The sequence below is a fragment of the Anser cygnoides genome, chromosome 4, assembly GCF_040182565.1.
Source record: "Anser cygnoides isolate HZ-2024a breed goose chromosome 4, Taihu_goose_T2T_genome, whole genome shotgun sequence".
Taxonomy (NCBI): Eukaryota; Metazoa; Chordata; class Aves; order Anseriformes; family Anatidae; genus Anser; species Anser cygnoides.
The window spans coordinates 16,701,090-16,725,039 of NC_089876.1; the positions used below are offsets into that span (position 1 = coordinate 16,701,090).

General features: G+C 38.9%; 1 protein-coding gene across 17 annotated transcripts in view; it reads right to left on the bottom strand.

Moving 5' to 3' along the window:
- LCORL (ligand dependent nuclear receptor corepressor like) overlaps positions 1-23,950 on the bottom strand; it is a 79,651-nt gene that overhangs the window by 47,408 nt on the left and 8,293 nt on the right. For 6 of the 17 annotated variants that reach the window (XM_066995696.1, XM_066995690.1, XM_066995689.1 and 3 more), the window contains exon 2: positions 6,726-6,791. In XM_066995696.1, the coding sequence (XP_066851797.1) occupies positions 6,726-6,791 (66 nt within the window). Of the gene's footprint in view, positions 1-1,707; positions 1,838-5,338; positions 5,400-5,493; positions 5,574-6,725; positions 6,792-11,202; positions 11,291-12,362; positions 23,089-23,950 lie in introns of those variants that run through there. The other 11 variants (XM_066995691.1, XM_066995694.1, XM_048081411.2 and 8 more) reach the window with 11 other exon arrangements.

Genomic DNA, 23,950 nt, shown 5'->3' on the forward strand with positions numbered 1-23,950 from the left:
TCACTTGTAACACTTCATTTATTCTGATAAAAACAAGAAGAAATTTAAAATCATCTGAAGTCATACTTTAGTCTTGAAGGAATATAGGACTTAAATAGATCTCAATGGAGACATACAATCTATGTTCTTTAATCAAGTTATTTAGCTCCATTAAAAAAAATAGTTTTCAACCACATACTCTTACCAAACCACCAATCACTACAGATTTTCCAAAACCGACTGCTTTAATAGTTAAAATTAATCTTCTAGTTTCTTGTTTAAGTTTACATATGGCAAGTTATTCCAATCTGTTTCTGTGGCAACATTGTTCTTACACCTAAACAGTTATTGCTCATGGGTATTTAGCACCTTGATGTACTACTTATAGAGAATGTTATCCCTCCCCTTTACGCTTGATTTTTTTACACTTTATTTTGCTATGCTAATCGAATCTACCTGAGTCTCTCATGAGACTCAGCCCTCATCATCTCTGCACTATCCCTACTTGAACTCCCGTTTCTTGAATACAGGTGACCAAGGTCTCAAGATAATAAACGGTACCTTTCCTGCAGCACCCCAGTTGCGTATGAGTCTTGATCATGGCTGCATCATTTTGGCAGGAGAATATTAACCACGTTAACTACAGATCTTCCTACATCCCAGTCATTTCCAGTTCATGCACTCACAGCTTAAAAATTTGTTTTCCTTATTAATACCAAATACATCTTCCCCTCAATCACAGCATTACAACTACAGTTCTGCTAGGGAGGTTCCTGAGGTTATCTGCTTCCAGATACTGTGGTGGGTTGACCTTGGCTAGCTGCCAAGGGCAGAGGGTAAAAGTAAGATGGAAAAGCTCATGGGTCAATATTAATGCAGGGAGATCACTTACCAGTTACTGTCACAGGCATAACAGACTCAACTTGGGGAAAGTAAATTGTATTTATTGCCATTTAAAGCAATTTCCATAATGACAAAAAGGCAAAACTAAACTCCTTTCCCCACCTTCTTCACAATCAGTCTTTCCTTCCCGACTCATCTATCTCCTCCCTGATCCCAAACAGGGCAAGGAAGATAGGGATACAGGGGTTGTCATCAGTTTGTAAGAATTGTTCTCTGCTGCTTCTTCCTTCTCACATTTTTCTCTTGCTTCAGCATGGGAACCCTCCCACAGGCTACAGAGCTTCTTAAACTGCTCCAGCATGGGTCCTTTCTACAGGCTGCAGTTCAAAGAACAGGTCCTGTCCACAGGGCACAGTCCTTCAGAAAAGCCTGCTCCAGCAGGGGTACCCCAAGGGCCACAGTTCCTACCAGAAAACCTGCACCTGCGTGGGCTCTTCAGGGGCTCCCGTTTCCTTCTCAGGCCACCTGCTGTGGCATAGGGTCTTCCACTGGGGTGCAGCAAAGGTATCTGCTCTGGCACAGTTCTCCAAAGGGCTACAGGAGCTTTCCACTTCACTGTGGTCCCCTCCACAGGCTAATGCAGGGACATCTCTGCTCCAGCACCTGGAGCACCTCCTCCCTTTCTCTCGCTTTGGTGTCTCAGGAATGTTTCTGACATTCCCCTCCATCCCCATTCCTCTCTTACAAGTGCTCTGCAGGTTTTTTTGGTTTATTTTCCCAAATAGGCACAGAGAAGCCAAAAAATAAAATGAATCAAAAAAATGTTCTTAAGTTAAATAGGAACATGACTAGATTTAAAGAATAATACTGAGTTACTTGGGTTACCTCAGCTGTCAAATGCTAATTTAGAGCAGAATTCTGTATTAACAACCTGTTATATACTTCCAGGGACGGAAACCAGCAGTTTTGATGGGTTGGACAGCTGATGATCAAAAAAGACATGGGATTTTTCCAACTGCACAATAAGAAAAACAGCGAGTTATTTTTGCTAAATTAATCTAGACAGCCCTGATTGTCAGAACTATTCTTTCAGGATGTCTGCACACAAAAAACTTCAAACATTATATACATTCATAACAACTTCATATTTTCATAGTTTTCCTTGCAAATCACAATAGGAATCTCATATAATGTGACTACTTATACTTGAGATTGTGCGTGCAACTCCAACACAGCTAGTAAATTTAGCAGAGTAATTCTTCTGCCTTGGAATCCTGAAGTTCCACTGGTAAAAGTCTAATTGGAGAACAATCCTTCTGTGTCACCAGACAAGCAACACTTGAGAGGTGTAAGGTCTACATCACACTAAGTTTATTCAAAGAAGTGTAAATCATGTACAGGGTATCATATTAAGAGTAGCAGTATAACATAAGAATTCAGTGAGTTAGAGAACACTGCTATCAGAATAAAAACTCAAAAATATAGAGGCGATTGATCAATTCTGAGCTTCTCTAACAGAAATATTTTGAAACTTAACAAGGAAAAGAACAACTGTTGTTACCTGGAAAACAGTGGTTAAAAATCGTAATACTGATGGAAAGAGAAAGCCTAAATGCTCTCTCAGTGACTGTCCCCTAAAATTCAAGTCACACTTCAGGAAAAAGATAAGTAAAAAGAAGAGAAGGCTGTTTACCTGTTTACTATAAAATTATTTCCAAACCATCCTCTCAGACACCTTCCTTCAGAGCTGCAGACTTTCAGCAGCAGCAGCACAAAGTCAAGAAGTCAAATAAGCTTGTGTGCATTAATGATGCCTGTTCCAGCTCAATGTAATAAGAACTAACTACACATGCTTGCCTTTATATCCAGTCTTTCATTAGTTAATGTTACAGCAGCCATAGACCTAGACTCATTGCAATTTACTTCATGCACCACAGGTATCTTTTGAAAGAGTATCCCCCCCCCCCCCCAAAAAAAGAACAAAAATCACCACCAAAACAAAACACACAACCAAATATCTTATTCTTCACCTCAGACCAGTGCTTATCCAAAATAAAAACAAAAAACACAATAAAACAGCAAATTCCCAGAAGCAACTGCCAGGGCTGTTGCTTGATGTATCAAATACATCAAATGTCAGGCACACAACAGTCTCAGGTCACCAGAGGAAACATACTGATGTCAGTATTAGTTTTTAACTACAGATAGGCCATCTGTGCCTCTGATCTTTCTGACAGTATGGTTGTCTCTCTCAGATGCATTCAATTTAGGATCACGATCATTCATTCCCCCATTTTATCTTGCTTGGGGTTGGCTGATAAAAGATTTGGTGACAACTTAAAACAGTAGCCAGCCCATGAGAAAAAGTTGCTGGACTGTGCAAAAAGCATTTTAATGTTAATGCATAGTTCGGACTACTACTTCAAACCAATGTCATTTAGTGCAAAGCTATTAAACCGATTTCCTTTTTTTTTATTAAATAATGACCTTTGACAAAAATTACCACCTGTTTTCAGTTAATAAGCCATTCAAATGTTTGTTTCCTCCCATTATTTTTTTCCCCTCCAAAGTCACATTGAATTAAGTTAACAGACATCTACAGTACCAATCAGCTTTCATATTTATCTCTTAAAATGTGAAATTCTCTACTAAACCTAAGCCTAAAAAAAGTCCTACTTACACTTCCCAGGATTTTCTGCATTATTACAATGCCCCTACAAATTTTCCAGCAAGTTGTCACAATTTCAAACAAATCCCCTTTTTCATATGGCACTGCTGATTCTTAATAATTAAAATATCTGAGGTGATTATCATGTTCCTTCATCTTTTTAATTTCATAAAAACTTGACTATGACTAAAAGATTCGCGTTTCTAATGTAAATATTCACCCTATTACCTTCACTATGAATAAATATTCAAGAAAAACTTAAGAAAAAAGAACACAGCACACCCTCAAACAACCCTTTTGTACTATATAAAATTCCTCCCCCCCCCAGCAGAGGAAGAATAGCAAGAGCTGTGTTTTACCCACAATAGCGTTTTTCTTTGTCCATAAGAGAACAGACCCCCCTCCTCTCAAATCTCACCCCAAATCCCAGCACATAGTGCCAAAAGAATATACACATACCAGAAGAAAAGCTTTCTATCAGTTTAACTGAACATGCAGAAGTAGAATGTAAAGAATAACAATTTACATGTGAATCTACTTAGCTGAAAATGGGCATTAAGTAAAGGATTAGGAAGCCCTAAAGATTCAATGACACAAGAAGCCTTGAGCAGTTCTGAGCAGGACCAAGGCTGGGTGCCGAGATATAAAACGTGACACCTCTGCAACCAGAAGATACACTATCAAATCAGTTGGAAAAAAATGGTGATGAATAATAGAGGTAACGATAATCATTTAAGCAAACAAGCCCTACATAAACAACATGTAAGAATTTTAAGATTATGAAAAAAACTTGCCATCAGATTATCATCTGTTACCATGGGTGGGGTTGTTCAATTAGTTTGGCTGCTTAGTAGGAAAGTTTAAAGTTTACAAGATATTTTCTTTGAAAGGTAAGAAAAAAAGGACTAGCAAAAATGAAATGTACCCTTTACCATTTAAAATTGTCTTTTTTTTACTCAAGCAGTTTTAATTACAGTAATTTAATCTATAGATCAAATACTATTTCAAGACAGAATTAAGGAAGAAATACACCAATTAATACGTATTAGATTTTATGCATATTTTTTGTTACACAAAAAATATAAGAATGAAAAAATAAGAGAAAAATGCTACTGTAGCTAAGAGGCATGTATTTCAGCCAATTCTCACAAATTTCTGGATAAGACATTTAATTTCTTAAGCTTTATTCAAAGAAACATACTCTCCTTCTAACAAAGCGTAATGGTGCATGTTGATAGTATGGATAGCACTGATCCAGTCGTCATGATGAGCAAAATGGACACCTTGCAGGATTTAAGCATGTTGCCAAGAGCCTAAAAATGTGGCTTCTACTCTATATACCAACCATGTATTTTAAGTGAGTCAAATTTGTCTCTTAGTTTCATTACCTGTGAAAATGGAAAAAATGGCACTTGAATTATGACGGGGAAGATTTATTGTCAATCTTACTCAAGAGTTCTGTATTAATCTTTATAATGCAATTCAGATGTCAGTTTAGAAACAGCCCTGCATCCTAAAATGTCTGTTTCTACTGTATTTATAGAGAACATGGGAAATCTCTTTCAAACTGTTGTAGTATCTATATCAAAAAAATGAATCCAAAATAATAAGGCAAGGTGGGAATCCCATCATCCTTCATCTCTTCTGCAGTTGCTCTAGAAATAAAACCAATTTTATAGGTGTCAAACAGAGAGGCTCTAACTGTCCAAAATTCAGGCACATTACTGACATTCTGACAAGGGAAAAAGAAATCACTTAAAACTTAACATTTTAGATACACAAATTTAATCTGCAAGGACAAAAAGAGCCACTAGGGCATCCAGACAAACAATGGAAATAGTATATCACCTTAAACAGAAGGCCACAAGGAATCTTCAACAGCATGAGATAAATAAGCTGAAGCTTTTCCCTTAAGAAAGGAAGCAGCAAACATGAAGCAACTCTAAAGTAGTATTGTAACACTTTATGGTGGACTATTGGGCTCCTTTAGCTGTAATGCTTACGCTCTGGCCATTCGCTTGGTGCTTTGTCATCTTATGCAAAAGCCCAAAAATGTCCTGAATTTTCTTTCAAACTGTAAACCCTTTGATGCAAGAGAATAATAAAGCTTCAATCACTAATCAATGTGAAGCCTAACACATAGCAACCCATTAGAATTACAACAAGAAAAAGATATTGTACACTATTACAAGATTAACATCGCGCTGTTCCCTTTCCAAAGAGTAGTGTGCTTTTTTTTTTTTAATCACAGCAGATGGGAGTACCACTCAAGAAAACAAGCTCTATCCCAGATTTACAAGTTTCTTAAACATTTTTAAGAGTCTGACTAGTGTTATGCTTAGCTTTGTAAGTGGTAGAAAGTTACTCTTAAAATAGCAGTAAAGTAATATTTCATGTTCTCTCCCTTCCCTTGAAAATAGTGTTATGCATATGATACAGGCCAAGGAACTTACACAATACAAAGAGGATAAAACCTCAGCCAAGTTAAAACAATTGTTCCAAACCTATTATAAACAAACATACACAGTATATGACACACTGGCTCATGTACTAGCAGTATATTAATTACAAAACTTCATGAACTACACTATCAAATAAAATTGTAAGGAAATTAAACAGAACATTTTGAAGGTTTGATAAAAAATAATGCTTTTTTAAAGCAATGAAAATAATTTTGACAGTACACTTCTTTCAACACTTCAAGGCAGTTTTGTGCTGGATTTTCTTTCCCTGCTTTTGTTCAAGACTGATAACATCTGGATCTTTAGTTAAGTATTTATTAACACTTATTCCAACAAAACCAAACCCATTTGGAATAAGAATAGGTCTTACAAAAGAATAGTGCTTTTTTTTTTTATAGAAAAGATTAAGCTTTCTTGACTACTACAAAAAGCAAACTAGCATTCATAATCTTCCTTTTTCTAATTAATATTGATAGGGAAAACAAGCTGCTCACCTTACTTTCTAAAAGCTGTCCAAAAAATGAAACCAGAATTACAATATTCTGGAAAAGTTTTTTTCATGAGAGCTTAACTAATTCCAAATTTCCCTACATAAGATTGCTTAGGTACCATTTTAACTAATGTTTTGCCTATGCACAGTACTGACATGAGCATGATGAAAAAACAAAACCAAAAGATTATTTTTTAAATAAACTTTACATGCTTTAAAATACTTCCAACTAAAAGAAAAGTTTGCAAATAAAGATCATTGCACTAAAAGCTGGCTCATTTACCTTCAAATAAACTGAGGTCTCTTCGTAGCCTTGGTCCATAAAGCCCTTCTAAAATACTTTCAAAACCTGGAAACGAAAGAAACATTTAGAACGGTTAATCAAAGGTTTCTTATAAAAAGAAATCAAGTTTGAAGACACTGGCAACAGATATTCTCGCAAACTCGAAGAGCAATTTCAAAAATTGTTACATTTATCACACGAGTGTTTATTCCTGACACTATAGTACCGTTCAGTAGAATTAGAAGATAAACATAAGACAAGGCAATTGCCATCTGCACACAGTCAGCCTATTAAGCCATGCCCCAACCACCTCATTAGACTTAAAATAACTACCACACAATCTTAAGGGTGGGAAGATTAACCTCATAGCTCTACACTAGTAGAGTAAGTCTTTCTTACACTGAGAATTAGACGTTGGGAAGAAGAGGGCGGGAGGACACAGGATTTCAAAATCAGAAACTTCTCATTTAGGCTCACGAAAAATTACATTATATGAGTAGGTTAGCATTGCGCAAATAAAAGAAAAGAAAGCTTATTTTGCTTCTGATGTTGTAACAGTTCTGTATAAAATAGTTTTAAAATTGAGGATTAGATAAATCCAATTATTTTCCAGATTTACTGGCTAGTCTGTTTTAGGTATTTGGTAAAAGCACATACTGCAGCAGGGGAGAAGAGAGACAGAGCAAACAACTGATTAATAACAACCAAAAAAAGAAGAGGACATGCAGGACAACTGATGAAACAGTCAGAATTTATAACATCAGTAAAACGGAAGTTTTGTTCAATATAGAAAGAATTTCCATGTGCCTCCTCTTCTCTCCTACAGACTCCTACATAATAAGCCTATTTTCAACTAAGAGGATAATTCAAAGCAGCATTTGAAGGTTCTCATTCTTTAATATGAACAGGTCTCGAGTATGAAGAGAGCACTCTGTAGGACTATTTTATCATCCTACTACATGAAAGATACCACCAGTATCTTCAGGAAACATCTGCCTACCATCAGCAGAGAACACTTCTAATTATAAATCTGCTCATCACCCATCATGCCCTTTATCACAAGCAACGTTTACTTTTTGGTTTAGATCATATGTACACTAGTATGAGGAGGAATTAACATGCTACATAAGGTACGGTGGATATTTAATAACTTAAAATCCTAACATAGACAAGAGAAGTTAATTTAACATACAGGAGCTGTTCTGCCTTACAGGTCCCATTGCATTAAAAATTACCTTTCAATTTTGCATAATTCCATGGGTTTTATATACGAATTATATTTATTTCTATCTCAAATCATAAAATTATATTAGGTATAATTAGTCAATTTAATATTATAAATATGTTTCTAATTTAGGTCTCTTTTTTCTTTTTTCGCAATAAATATACAACAGCACAAAGTAACAGACAAAACCACTCTCCTCTCAGGAGTTTATTTTTTATTTTTTTTTTAAATACAGCTACAAAACTAGAAAGCAAAAATCCAAGGTCCAAGTATACACTAAAAATTGTATCAAAATATCCACTGACTCTGAGATTCAGTGTTATAGGAATTCAGATCATACTGCACAGATTCCTAGCTCTTCTGACTTCAAAGGCAAGAGAAGAAATCTTAAATTGAGATAGCAATTCCCCAAACAACCACCCGAAAAAGTGAAATCATAATAACAAAGGCAGTGTAATGTTATAAACAGCAAGCCACTTAAGCTCAGCAGCTAGCCAATACTTAAGATTCTTGCAAGTTACAGTTTGCTGGAGCATTGCTTGGAAACAGCTGGGCTTATTCCAGAAGAACAAATACTAACTCCAAATTTTTAGTACTTTCTAGCTCTGCAAAACTGTTCTTCTTTCCAAAACTACTTTCCATGCATCTTGTGTTATAAACGGTAAGTAGCACAGTTGGCTTTTATGGTTTTCACTCATGAACAAAGCAGGCACCAACCCACTTCACTGATGTTGCACCAAACTTGGTTCCATCCTACCCATCTAAAGTGGCACTTCTCTTACCAGAGCTTCCCCATGCGGCCAACAGGTTTGACTTAACTGCTGCTGATGAATACATGCCAGCACCATTTCATGAAATGTAACCACCTGAGCCCAGGAATTTCAACAAATCTTCATTTTATTGGAAATGGAAGCAGTAGCTTTGGAACTCTTCAAAACCTGAAGAGCCTACAGACACTGCTCAAATATACTTTACTTACACACCTGTATAAGTACTTACACACCTTTACTGATACACCTTTCCAGCAAACAAACAAGAAATCTGTTCTAAGTTCATTTTAGAAATGTCTTCGTATCAGTGTTTTGGTGGCCGATTCCTTGCTCGACTCCAAACTGCCTTTCACAACTACTGTTAATTTATCCCTGACACTTTTTGGCTCCGAACTGAAGAGAAACACCATGCTTTATTATCTTGCAATGCCCTAGTCTATCAACTTAATTCTTTTTACCTCTAGCACATTCATTGTGTTACTTGTCTTCTTGTATCTTTACATAAGAGTATCAGCTCTATCAATTACTTGACATCCATTATGATCCAAGTCACATTCCTCCAACAATTTTCATAAGCAGAAGTTTACGATACTGCTAGTCTTTTGACAGTTAAGGAAAAATGTTTCCACAGTTAGCTTTTCTGAATAAAGCCGTCAATTTCCCCTACAACAAGTATTTCTTCCTTAACCCCGTTATGATCATCCTCTACCAAATCTGTTGCTTTCCTCACTCAGGGCTAGGATAAGGACTCCCAGGACATGGCTGCTGGAAGCTGTGACTTCCAGCTACAGGAAGAGGGCTCTCTTTTTCCATCGGTAGTTCTTCAGACACTGAAAAGGCACACAGCCCAGGGAACAGGTCAGAAGGAAGTTCTGCCGGGTTTGGCCTGATCCATGGGTCCGCAACCAAAGCCACTAAAAAGAAGCAGTGACCAACAGTGGCTGCAGACTTCTGTATGTGTGGGATGAAGGCTTTCACACATGGGACATACTGTCTGTCTGACTGCAGAGGTCTGTTGTTTGCCTGGGGTCCTGATCTAGGATATAGCTGAGAGACTTTTTACAGTTCACCTGACCATTGCAATGTTATTATTTGGTGCTTGTCTACAAGGCCACTATGATACTGCCAAGAGAGATCTTCAGCAGATCAGAGTTCACTACAGATATCCTGGAACAACAGGAAGGACACTGGTGGTGATTCAGGGAAAAAGCTTTGACAGGAGCAAACACATCCTGGGAGTAAGCATCTGGTTATCTGGCTGCAGGCAGGACTTCAGATTTTATGGCAATAAGAGTCTCTCTGAGAAAGTGCTCAAGAGAAACAAGATTCATTTGGTAATGCAAATCTTCATTGCCAAAAGGCTTGCCTGGTAATGACAGCTCCAAACTCCATATGCCAGGGAAGTGCAGCCTGAAGTCCAGAAAGTGGGAGAATGGCAGAGAGGGTAAAGACAGGACAACACAAAAGCAAGGCTCTTCCAGTCCCCCTGGAAAAGCGGCATAAGCAGGGACACATCTCCAGTAGCATCCCACAGCTGAGCCTGCAAGCATGTTTCCAACAAGTTTCTTCAAATGACTCAGACCAAGCCTTAGGAGAACATCCAAGAAGAATACATATCATGTAACGAATAGAAGCTGGCGTTTGAATACCACTTTCAAACACACCACTTGGCAGGTCTGAAGTTGGAGGGAATTATTACACAGTTGGGGAAGAGAGCAGTAGTATATGTGCAAGTTATATTGAAACGTTTGATATACTCTACATCAAATTCATTTCTGGATTCCCCTAGTCTTGGTTATTGCCATATTAACTCAGTATTTGCATCTTTTCCAGAGAAAACACGTTTTATTAAAGCAGAGATATTTACATCCATCCTTGACTCTCATTCCTTCCCATCTCTTTTGGTTGTCACCCCCCCCCCCCATTTCATATATTCCTTTTTCAGCAGTAATACAATTCTACACCTTTAGCTACAAGGGTTACTTGTTTTTGGGGCAGTGGTGGTATAAGGTCACTGCATTTGAGACACTTCACTGCAATTTAATCATCTTTGGTAAAAACAATTTATGCCTTTTTCCTTACTCTTTTACCCTACACTAGAACACATTAATACTAGATCTCAGTGAAGGCCTCACAAGGCTTAGGCAATCTCCAGTAACCACACTTGATGCAGGGTATATGGAGGTGGTGGCCTACAGCCACTTATAACTAGTGACCTAGGAAGCCCCGTAACTAGCTATTGCACAGTAGCAACCAAGGAGAAGAGGAGTAGAAGGAACATCAGTGAAGGAAAACCCTACAACCCGAACTCTGGCCACACAAGTGACCTTGCAGTAAGTTACCTAGAAAATCCCTTCACTTATAGTTGTTCCCCTCTCTGACATTCCCTCCCCCCATACCCCACCTATGGAAGCTTTTGCCAGTTTAGAAAAGTTTAAGCAGATACTGATAAAAAGCCTTCAAAGAAAGTATTTCTAAATACCTTCACTTATGATACTTTTCTGCACTCAAAGACTGTTTTACTCATATCACTGGATACATAACAGAAGTGGTAGACAAATGGTCCTTACCTAGGTAGAAAAAATTAAATGGAAGAGAGGTGTTTAACAGTCTCGTTTAACCAATTCATATTTACTGCTTTATTTTTCACCTCGATGCAGAAAAGATATCTATTAGAAGAGATCACAGAACCATAGAACAGCTTGTATTGGAAGGGACCTTAAAGATCACCTAATTCCAACCCCCCTGCCACTGGCAGAGGCACCTCCCACCAGGCCAGGTTGCCCAAAGCCCCATCCAGCCTGGCCTTGAACACCTCCAGGGATAGGGCATCCACAGCTTCTGTGAGCAACCTGTTCCAGGGCCTTACCGTCCTCTGAGAGAAAACTTCTTCCTAGCATCCAGTTTAAATCTCTCCTGTTTTAGTTTAAAACCATTCCCCCTTGTCCTGTCGCTGTCTGCCCATGTAAAGTCACTCTCCATCTTTCTTATAAGTCCCCTTTAAGTACTGAAAGGACACAGTGAGGTTTCCCCAAAGCCTTCTCTTCTCCAGACCAACAAGCCCCAGCTCTCTCAACCCATCTTCACAGGACAGGTGCTCCAGCCCTCTGATCATTTTTGTGGCCCTCTTCTGGACCCACTCTAACAGCCCCACAATCCTTCTTGTGCTGGGGGCTCCAGGCCTACACACAGTATTCCAGGTGAGGCCTCAGAAGGGCAAAGCGGGGGACGATGACAATCCCCTCCCTCACCCTGCTGCCCGGCCTTCTGGGCTGCAAGCATGCGCTGCTGGCTCATGTCAATCTTTTTGTCCACCAGAATCTCTCTCTGCATGGCTGCTCTCAGCAGGTTCTTCTCCCAGTCTGTGCTCATGGGTAGGACTGTCCTGAGCCAGGTGTAGCACTTTGCTCTTGGCCTTGTTGAACCTCACTAGGTTCACATGGGCACGCTCTTCTAGCTTGTCCAGGCCGCTCTGGATGGCACCCCTTCCTTCTGCTTTATCGACTGCACCATTCAGCTTGGTGTCACCTACAAGCTTGATGAGGGTGCACTCAATCCCACTATCTATACCACTGATAAAGATATTAAACAGCATTAGTCCCAAAATGGACCCGAGGGATGCCACTTGTCACTGGCCTCTACCTGGATATAAGCAGCATTGACCACAACTCTGGCTGCAGCCACCCAGCCCTTTCCTTATGTCCACTGACTAGTCCACCCATTTCTCTCCAATGCAGAGATCAGGATGTCATAATGGGACGTGTCAAAGGCCTTACAGAAGTCCAGGTAGATGACATCAGTCGGTCTTCCCTTGTCAACTGATGCTGTTACTCCATCACAGAAGGCCACCAGATCAGTCAGGCACGATTTGCTCTTGGTGAAGCCATGCTGGCTGTCCTGGATCTCCTCCTTGTCCTGCATGCACCTTAACATTGCCTCCAGGAGGATCTGTTCTATGGCGTTCCCAGGCAGAGAGGTGAGGCTCACCAGTCTGTAGCTCCCTGGGTCTCTCCTTTTTAAAAATGGAAGGGACATTTCCCTTTTTCCAGTCACCGGGAACTTTGCCTGACTACTAAGACTTTTCAAATAAGATAGAAATATATTGATGGGTATGATGGATCACATTGTTTTCTTGTGCCTTCAAATAAAATTTTGCTTTTTCCCCCTTTTCTCCAGTATATTTTCATTTAGATCTAAAAAGGGTATGACTGCTGCACGCTGCCAGGAACGGGGCATCCACAGCTTCTCTGGGCAACCTGTGCCAATGCTTCACAGTATAGAATTTCTTCCTTATATCTAATCTAAACCTACCCTCTTTTAATATCCCATGAATTTCCATCTTCCTCCACTCTGTGCCTTACAACACTAGTAATCACATCTGAATTACTGTGGTTCAAGCTGGTTTGCTAGAGTCTATATCACTTCTGTTACTTACCACTCACCACTCTTCTGGTTTGAAGAGAAACACCTCCATTAAACAACATGCCTCACACAAGGAAGACTGTTGCATACACCTTGTGTTTTGAATTTTTACTTGATGTTATAATAAAATCAAATGAAAAGTTAAAGGAGAAAAAATGCACATGCTAAGCAGCATACAGATTAGCACATTAATAATAGAATTAATGCTGCTTTTAAAACCAAACCTAATGTTAAAATAGTTTCAGGACTGCTGATTTTAATTGTTAAAGGACTGTAAAGATTAATAAATAGTATTCAAAATGTAATTAGGAAAATTCAAAGAACAGGATTATATTTAATGAGATTATGCACAAGCACAATACCACCAGACAGCATTAAAATTAAACTTCTTTTTTTTTTTGGTTTTCTGTAATAGTAGTGTTATTTCACCTACTGGCTTAAGTGACTCAATTACAACCAAGAGTTTAACTCCTACTTCTGAATTTGAGCCTGTGAACATTGTTATCTGGTCTTCATGTAAGTTCAGTTCCCACCCTGAAGTTATACATCACAACCTGTATTTTGAAGAGGTGTTTCCTAATCCATGAAGACTATTACACAAACCATATGAGGCGTCTCAGGAACTAAAATCACACTGGGAAGAAATTACAGCCTGCACACCCCGGACTGTCATAACCAATAGACAGCCTCCTTAACTGATAGCCTCCTTTCCCTCCCATATGCTTTTATTTCAGTAGCAATAACCTCCTGGCAAGGCAATACACACAGTGAGCAAAAACTTTCACTAGTCAATACCAATGTTCTGCTTATGAAAATAATATAATGGAGGTTTGTCATTTACATATACACTTGTCCCCATTCTATACAGCTTCACAGCTGCGTAATTTAGTTTGGCTCAGTACAGGAATGCACCTGAAGGAAGCTTTGTAGTTTGTATTAGTCAGCTGTCTTGGATTCAACTAAGTCATGCCACAGACATAATCCAGTTTCTTTAGTCCTGTCAGGCATTAGATTTATCTTCAGTTGCTTTTAAAAAAATAATCTATGCACCAAGTTTCACAGTCTCTTTGAATGACTAACTTCTGCTTCTCTTCAAGTTCCGTCTTCAATACTTACTTTAAATTACAGGTGCAAGAGTAGCAAGCACTATTTGTTTTGGCTTACTTAAAGAAAGGCAGATGACTCCTTTGCCTTTACAGGTTATCCTTTTGGATAAGAATGGGTCTCAGAGCTCATGTTTACTCATCTTTTAATTTCTAATCATGTAAGTTATAGCTTTCCAAACTGTATGCCCCCATTTCACAGGTGCTACTTGTACTCTGTGTTCCACTGTATTTGACAATGCACTAGGTCACTGGTTCCTCTGAAAATTTTTATCTACATATAAGTTTTACCTTTTTTTGTCTCCAAATAAAGTCTCCTGTTTCTAAGTAGCAGGAAAAAAAATTAATTGTACCAAAAATTAAAACTCTTTAAGAACATATGTTCATTAATCATCACCAAGTTCCTTTGGTTTGTCAGACCACTCTCGACTGATTTAGAAAGCATTTTATGTCATTTTTGTAGCAGTAATTCAAATTTCTGAAAAACATCAAATAGTTTTTTCAATCTCCTGCTCTATTACACCTAGCTATCTTTAGCCCATTACAATACAAGCAGCAACTCCCTTATAGCTTGTTAAAAGAGGAATATTCTGCAGACAAGAGTTACTTCCATATTTTATAAGAGTAAAGGGCAAGGTGTTCAGCAGAGTAACTTAAATTTGACCTTCTCATCTGTTGGTTTCTTCTGCCTCTCCCCTCCTTCCACAGGTAGGGGCTGCCCCACGAACTATAATGGATTCATAAATCTACTCTTTACATATTCATATGATCTCAAAGACTTTTTTTTTTAGATCTACTATAACAAGAACTTGGAAAGGATCTACCATGTTATGAAACCATTGAGGCACTGAGTTAAAGAAAATAAAGTATTTTTGCTATTTATACAAATTGTAAGAAAAAAATCCCACAGAACTAATTTGCTAGTCAAAATACCCAAAGTCTAAATCACGAGAAGTGAAGCAAAAATAAAATTTTATTTGAGTGTTACTCTCCCTATCCCCCTCCCCACCCCCCTAATCTGTAATGTCACTAGAGGATATCTATTCAGTAAAACTTGACAAAATGCTGGCCAGATTCTCAGGTGAAAAATAGCCCCATTTTCTTCCTGGAACATTCTTCTTGGGACATAATCAAGGACAATTTCACATGGGGGTGGCAGGATTGGGATAAGGCTGCTCTACACTATTATGCCCAGTTTGAACCCAGTTTCTGCTTATAGCACTAAAAAAAAGTATAAATGTTTTAGAACTTTCTATCTTATACTTAATACGTTCATTTTCTTTACTGTATTGATTCAGATCCCTGAGCAAACAGGAACCAACATACCAGAGATTCCAGCGTGAAAGGGAGGAAATCCTCTATTTAGACTCCAATACAAATTCAGAACCATAGCTAAGATAGATATTTGTCTAATGCAAACCTTTACCCCAAAAAATTAATCTGGTTGAGGACACTGCTGCTGCCAGAGAAAAAGAGACTGGGTGACCACAGATTGCATACACTTGTCAGTGAGAGGTGCAATGAAACTTACAGAAAAGCTTCAGTTCTAACAGGCTACTTTTCAGTTAGGATAAAAATCTATGCTTTTGAGTCTTTACGCTGTGCTTCCTCCAGGGGATGCACAGCGATGGCATGGTTTCCAAGAAGAACATGTACATCAAAAGAGCTGGTTAACCCACTGAGCAGCTCAGCAGAAGGCAGAGAGGGAGTAACATGCAGTGCTAGAGGCTGACACCGGCTATACCTCGGGAGCAAAACAAAGAGAGGAAGTGTTCCCCACCCCCTCCCCAATTGTTCAACAATTTTAAAGAAAAGGGTGGCAGCCAACAGAGCAAAAATAAATCAGATTTGTAGGTTAAGCCAAGACCAAGACTAGCATTAAGTTTGATGTCTAGTTTTCAGGTACTTACACATCACAGTAAGAGAAATGAGGTTCAGTAAATAAGGAAGCATCTCTGCACTCCTTATGCCAGTAAGAATGTGCCCTTGTAGAACCCTAAAAAGGAGAGCCCATGACACCTTTTACTGCAGCTTCAAGACATTGTCAATACACATTGTCGAAACTAGATTTAATCTCTAAAGTAGCAATCTCTAAAGTAGCAGCAAGATACTTTGAGAGATTTGCATAATTTGTAATCTGAAAAGCTTAAGGAAAACACTTCAGAAGTAACTGAGCTGGTATTGGGGTGGGGGAAAGAAAATTGCTTTTTAACAGACAGTTACTAGAATTTCATTTACTCTACAAACCTCTAATTTCTTGGAAAAATGGTGTAATCCTAGCTGTCATGCAAGGACATTTAGATCTGGAATTGGTCTGAATCTCACCGGACATCAAGACCAGCCTCAACTTTACATACTTGCAAGCCAATGAAGGAAGCATGGCCCTCTGTTACTGTTTGTAGTGACCAGCACTGAAGCAGCAGACACTCCTCTGTGTCATGTAACATGCAGAAATACTTCCATGATGAGGCTTCATTCCGTGACAAAGACATGGGTGACCAAGCCCAGGTAACTCAGTGCAAGATGCATCCACTATCTCCCAGAATAAAGGGACCAGAAACTGGCTAAATCATCTACTACCACTTCTCCCCCACTTTCACCACTTTTTAGACCTTATTCAGCTAGCCAGCCCTGCAGCAGTACATGGAATTGAGACATTTTCAGCCTGTGGTCAAAAGGACCTTAAATACATTTCACATTAGCATGGGTTAAAAGTTCTGCTGACACTGAAGCAAAGCTTCTGCTTTTCTTTGTTCCAGTCCAAACTCTATGGCAGTCCATACCAACTGCTATTCTGAACTGTGCAGATAGCTTCTGTTGGTTACAAGTTTATAGCTTCCTTAGAGAAGGAAACTGTTAGAAAGGCTTCATTCCTACATGCATGCCTATTCAGATGCTCATTGAATCATCACAGAAAAAAGCGAAGTCCACAGCAGGTCTCTAACAACAAACAGGTCCCAGCACTGCTTTCCTACTGTGCAGCACCACACGTCTAACCAGCATCTGGATGAAAGTCTAGCAGTCAACTAATGAATGAGTTTGTCTGGCACACTTCCTGGATTACCAGGATCAAAAATATGAAGCCTTCTGCCCGAAAGGGAGATCTTGGGGAAAACTATTGGAAAAAAGACACACTTATCAGAAAATGGTAGTTCACTGAGCCAAAAAAGTATTTAATTCAAAACATCCCAAGCTTGATGAGCTTTTGAGAAATTGAAGCTGAGGGTTCTGCAACAACACCATAGCTCTGCTGCAAGCCTTCACACCAAGACCTTGCAAGCCTTCAGGAAAGCTCCACAAAACTGATGCCCAACAGCAAATTTTACCAGTAGACTTCACAGAAATTCATCCCTAAGAAATCCTGAGTTTCTAATTCATGGGAATTTTCAGGTGATTTCCTTTTGGCTAGCATTTCTGCCTCAAGCAGACAACTTGTCTATTTGCTGCATACTGTTTTGAAATTACATTGACATTTATTTCTTATCTGCTGAAGCTACAGAATGAAAGTCATCCTGTATCTAGATACCAAACTATCATGCAGCAAATGCCTTATCAACTCTATAAATATCAATCCTACATGCTTCAAAGTTTTTATTTCCAAACATATTACTAACATACAAACTCCAAAGCCAGTTTATTGAAAATATTGAAGATATTTCTGATAATCTTGGACATACCCTAATTTTACCAGTGAGTGCAACATGCCTTTAAAATAAGGCAATTTAATAGATCTGTCATAAGTTTACTTTTCTACATTTTTATGATAGTGATGCCGTGTATTTCCACCTTTACTTTTATAAAAATCTGGTTAAAAAAATCCACACAGCCACCATTTTTGCATCCAAAGAAAATTTGGCTTGGCAAATTAAGTTTCAAATGGCTAACATGTCAACTAGGTCAACAAGAATTGAGCACTGATCTGCTATGTAAAAACTTCACCTTAAGTAAAAAAAAAAAAGTATTAACTATGCCTCTTTTCTCTACAAGATTTTCTAGAATTCAAAGTTAAAACTGAAAGTGCCTCACTCATGCTTCAGTTAGGCTGGAAGAACTCTAAGTTCAATTCAACTGATTTCAGATCTGGTCTTAAACATGTCCAGCGCTAACAAAAAAATATACCATTAATGAAAGTAACTTGAGATACATTGCCTATTTACGTGTAAGGGACAACCAGCCTGCGATCTTCATCTTATGAGTGTCGTTACTTCTGTTGAACCTGTACGATATAACTAAAACCATGTGCATACATGCAAATTTCTAATCAGGTAGTATTTAGCAAGAGCTAAATTTCTTCAGTTCCCACTGGAGATTGGAAAAGCAGAAATACAGAAACAAAGACCCTGAATACAAGTTTTAGCTTCACATTAGGCACTCTCAGTGAAAAGATGACAGATGTAAGAGAACAGAAAAAAGTGAATTGGTCTCTTGTTTTAGCTTGTAGAATTAGAGATACCCCAGAGACTAATCAGGGTGTTTTACTCTTGTTTTTTAAATTTAAAAAGTAACTTGTACACATCTATACAAATTTGATGAGCTTGCTCCCAAGCATTACATGGCACGAGACAAAACACCAAGTGATAAGATTTAAGTTTTGGATTCAGACTCACCTCTGGTGTGGAACAGAAATCACACAGTGCCTAAGTGTACATACTCTGAGAATTCATTGGGCATTAGCAAAGTCTGTAATGATCTCGTAATTAGCTCCTACATTCTATAAAACTCACGTTATTAACGTCTGACTGGATGGGGGCAGGGAGAGAAAGGAAAAACAGACTAATTTCAAGTACATAGTGGCATGACTGAATACTATAATCATTGGGAGAACAAACGAGCTCTTACACAGGGTGCATGGATTTAAGCACAGTGGATTATCCCGCCTTAGAAACACGCCACTCCTGTGTTCCAGCATTGGCTCCTCCTTAGGAGAACCACTATTTATTTCTAGACAGACACTGATTTTCAGTTGTGAATTCATTAGTTTACTTCAAAATCTGAAGTGATACTTTCCCCCCTTTTCTACATACCTATTTTGTTCTTTAAACAGCTGAGAGATAAAGCATTTGCAGCAGAAGCATTAAGCAAAACAGCTAATAGTTCTTCTGGAAGACCAGGAACGAGAAGAAAATCAGAAAAGGCTGACTCACCACCAGGTTTCACTACTACTTTGACAATGTAGTGTTTCTTTGACCCAAGACAGTCATGTTATTGCTTCCAACAAGTTTCTAGTAACTCAAAATGGGAAACTTCAGTACTTCAAGCTGATCTTTACTTAGGATTTTCCCCGTTAATTAAACAATTTAGGAAGACAACAGCAACCACTTATGGAGGCCAACTTGAACTCCAAGGTCAATACAAGAGTAGGATTTTTTTTTTAAGCAAGTATTTCCAGCAAGAGGGAAACTACTGCAGGAAGCAGATAAATCTCAGTTCCAGCATTCTGGAAAACATCACATGAAGTTACTTCTCTGGTACCAAACTTCTTAGTCTCACAGGTCAAAGTCACTCATATTCCACACAAAGAGCAAATCAGTCTTTTTTACTGATCTGTAAGGTCAAGAATGAAGGAGAAAATGCCAGAGGACCATTAGAGATGTGCTACTGACAAAACTGCCTAGTAACTAGTTTGTAATTGTTCTACATGCCACATAATCAGGTCAGTTGGTTGTCAAAGGGCAGGTGGAGAAGTAGTGTCACAGAACAAAGGACAGTCAACTCTTCAAATACACCATCCAAATCACCACCAAGTAGTTACTCCTGCAGGCAACAGTAGAAGAGGCTGCTCTGGTTCTTGAGTTTGTGATGCTGTGGTGGGCAAATGAAGCTGACAAAGTGACAGAAGATGTGCAACCTGTTGTTCCTACCTAGGAAATCAATATAAAGTTCTTGGAAAAAAAACAAGTAGATGCTCTACTGCCTTTAAGGAGCACAGTTAACAGTTTCCTCAAAAAAAAAGTGATTTGATCCCTCAAGAAGAGGGATTCTGAGAAGATGCCAAGATCTCCTTAGACAATATGAACAATATGGGACAAATGACTACCCCTCACTTCAAGCACCAGCCCCCAAAATGTTATGATAGGCAGAAACCTGAAAGAAAGTAAAACTGGGTTTGGGTCATCCCTCCTTAAACTACTGGGTAAGTATTTTTAAGGTCATCAGTTAAGAGGCACGTTCAGCAAGCAAGACCACAAGTTTCAGTAACCAAAATCATCATGCTGCGTAAGCTTTTTCCCCCCACATGGTGTCAGTGCAGAAAGCTGCTGACAAAGCTGTCCTGCACCTAGCTCCTAGTTGTTCTGTATGCCACGTTATTAGGTCAGTCGGTCAGCAAAGGGCAAACGGAGAAGCTGTGTCACACAGAACAAAGGACAGTCAACAAGAAGGCCCCACAAAATAGTGGGGGCATCTCTCAGCTTTTTCTCCCACAGTGTCAGTGCAGAAGGCATTGACCAGTTAAAAGAGAAGCCCATGATTCTTGAATTTTCAGTTCACTTCCTAAAGGTCTGTGGGACAAAGATCTCTTGCCAGAGATGATGGCCACAATTCAGGCATGACTTACAGCATATAAATCATTTAGAGCTAGGACAGATAGGGATCAGCATTTTGAGGCAAAATTTTGTCAAGCCTGAGGAGATAATCATGAAACACACACAAAATAGACACGGTACTAACAAGAAAGGAGAAGCTTAACAACAAGTAGTGCTGAAGAAGCCTGGAGATAGGTTATTAGATTTCATTGAGGGTAAGTTTTAGCATATGACTTGCTAAATACACTTTATCGGTGATCACAAGAAACATACCTGAAGTTCTGACTGTGCCAGAACAGAAGATGATGGCAGCCTCAAACACAAACATGACATTTCATCACATCCTGATGGTATGAAGTACAGGAACACACGCACCTGAGGACCACTGAAGAACCCATTAAGAGCTGAACAGTAGAAATTACTTTGACTGAAGGAGCTGTTTTCCCAACAGATTACAACACAACTATAAGCTGTTAAGTGAACAGTTCCTCAAGTTTAGGCATCAGTAGAAGAAGGTTTGACAAGACCTTCATCAGTACAGCTTTGAAACAAAGCTTCCCTAATCTCCTCCTTACAGCAGAACTCTCTGAACACCACCAGCAGACCTCTAAACTCAAAAGCCATATATGACTACATAAAATGAAACAGCTTTTAAAAAATGGTAGAACTCCAAAGTGAAAAGGTGAGATGGTAGAAGTGAGTTTATAAGCTGTATTTCCAAGAGCCATTGTACTGTATCACTGCCAAGCTTGTTTTCCATAAATCAAGTACTACCAATGAGTTCTGTACTGCCCGATCTACAGAAATTTTCATTTCCAACCCCTCAGACCAAGCAGCTAACCCTTCTTTCTCTCCATCCTCTTGTAATAACACTACAGACTCTTTTGAACAGGAACACAAAACAAAAGCTTTTAAAAAAACTTCCCAAGGAACAGATACAGAAATTCTTGCATAGATAACTAGCTGGTTAGAAGACAGAAATGAACAGATAGTCTTCCCAGCAGAAGGACACAAGAGTCCCAGGGCTGCCAGTGCTCTTCCACCCAAAGAGATTATCTAATAGATTTACAGTTCCCTACTTGACACAGTCTAGTATTAGCAAGGGGGAGGCAGAAGTCAAAGAATGTCAGGGGAACTTCAAAATACTGAGGTGTCAAGGTGGTGAAATGGAAGAGGATAACCAAAAGCATGTAAGTGTTAAGCTGAATGGTGAAGAAAGTAAATCCTCACATTAGACAGCAACAGGCACCGAACTGACTCGTCACTCAGGTTTTAATCCTGGGGTTCAAACACACAGTCCTGTGAAAGAATAAGCTTGGTAAATGGCAAGTAATATACCATGATTTTATGGAGTTCTTAAAGGAGTATCTTCTGCATCGTTCCCTGGTTTGTCACCACAAATTGACACAATCTTGGCTACTACATGTACTTCTAGTTCCACATCATAAGGTACAAGCAGAAAGAGAAAGTGTAAGAAAGAGGGGAAGAATGATCGAATTTAATACACAGCTTCTCTACAAGGAACACAACTCTTCAACTCGGAGGACAGAAGAGATTGCCAAGTGAAGATACGTCAGATCTTCAGAAAAAACAGAACTGGAAGAACCCCAGAACCACTCAAATAGGAAACACCTGTTATCACTTGCCTTTTTTTTGAAACATATTTTAAATAATTGTTTCATATGGTGCTTCCACTTCTTGTTTTAGGACAAGCAAACGAGTCACATAAAATACAGAATCCATAACCAGAAGACAGAGATTCACTGAAGTTTTATGTTGCTTCAAAAAAAAACAAAAATAACAAACCACACACCCACACAAAGTCAACAATAAGTAGGATCATCTACTAAGGCAGTTATCAGAACAAAGAAAACTTTCTCTAAAGGATCGAGATGAGTCGTTGAAGGATGAAAGGTATTTCTGAAATATAATTATGTATTCATATTTTACCCCTCGCAGTCCACCACTGGCTGCAGACAATAGGTCCCAGACTAGACAAGTTTGCTCTGGTTTAGTAGAGCTGTTCTTATCCAATGATGCAGAGACACTATTACCACCCCCACTGAGCACAGCCCTGACTACACTTTGTTAGAAATACTGCTTGGAAGGACTCCTTAGAACCCATTCAAGCTGGAACAGGAGGAAAGGAAAGACTGCTCAAGGAGATCACCAGAGCAGAGCGCTCATCATGGCCCCTACACTGCAACTGGGATTGCACCACACTGCAGACAGTAAACTCTGGACAGTATCAGCTATTAGCAGTCTACATTAGCATGCATATTTGTAGCTGTATTCCCCCCCCCCCCCAACTTGTCTGAACAAAAAAAATTCAAACCCACTATGATGACTTGGGTCATTTGTACTCATTGTCCACTAATACTCAGTTTTTACCATGTTAAATAAGTGAGAATACCTGAATAAGAATAAAAAATGGGAGGAGGAAAAAAAACAACCTGACAACGTTATCACAGTGCATATACACTGGGGATAAATTTAGGCTAGAAATCAGGACACTTCTAGCCAGAATGAGTTTGGAATCAATTTCCAAAAAAAAAAAAAACAAACCCACAAAACAAAAAACAAACAAAACATAACACTTTAGTCCCTTCACAGGGGTACTCATAAGTGTGCAGAACTCTCTGATAATAAGATAGACTTCTTGACCTGGCAAGATTGCCAGAGCCTGACATTTCCTGGGTAAGGTGATATGACATACTCCTTTTTCCTCAAGTACCATACAGTGCATTATACACCAGCAATATCTAAAGGAAGAAACTGAGTTGACTAAACACATAGAGAAGACTGACATCTCTTGGACTGAAGGACTGAAAGTATTATTTACTTGGTGAGCAAGTTTTTGATGTAATGCAAATAAACTATGAAGAAACTCCATATAGAAACATACCAAAAAAGTCAAAAGCTAAGAATGTTTTTTGTGGAGACTGTTGTTAAACTTGCTTTAAAGCAAGAGAGAATAGATAAAGGTTTGGAAGTAAACAACTTGGTGATTTTAAGAAGTCAAAGATTGGAAGTTACTGCTGATGAAAGTTGAGGGATGAACAGATAGGGTGGTCCGGGAACAAGAAGACTGAAGGAACGTGAACCAGACTCAGAAGGAAGTCCACAGTCTGTGTCACTCAGCTGGTAGCACAGCAAACTTTTAAGACTGAATTTGGCACAG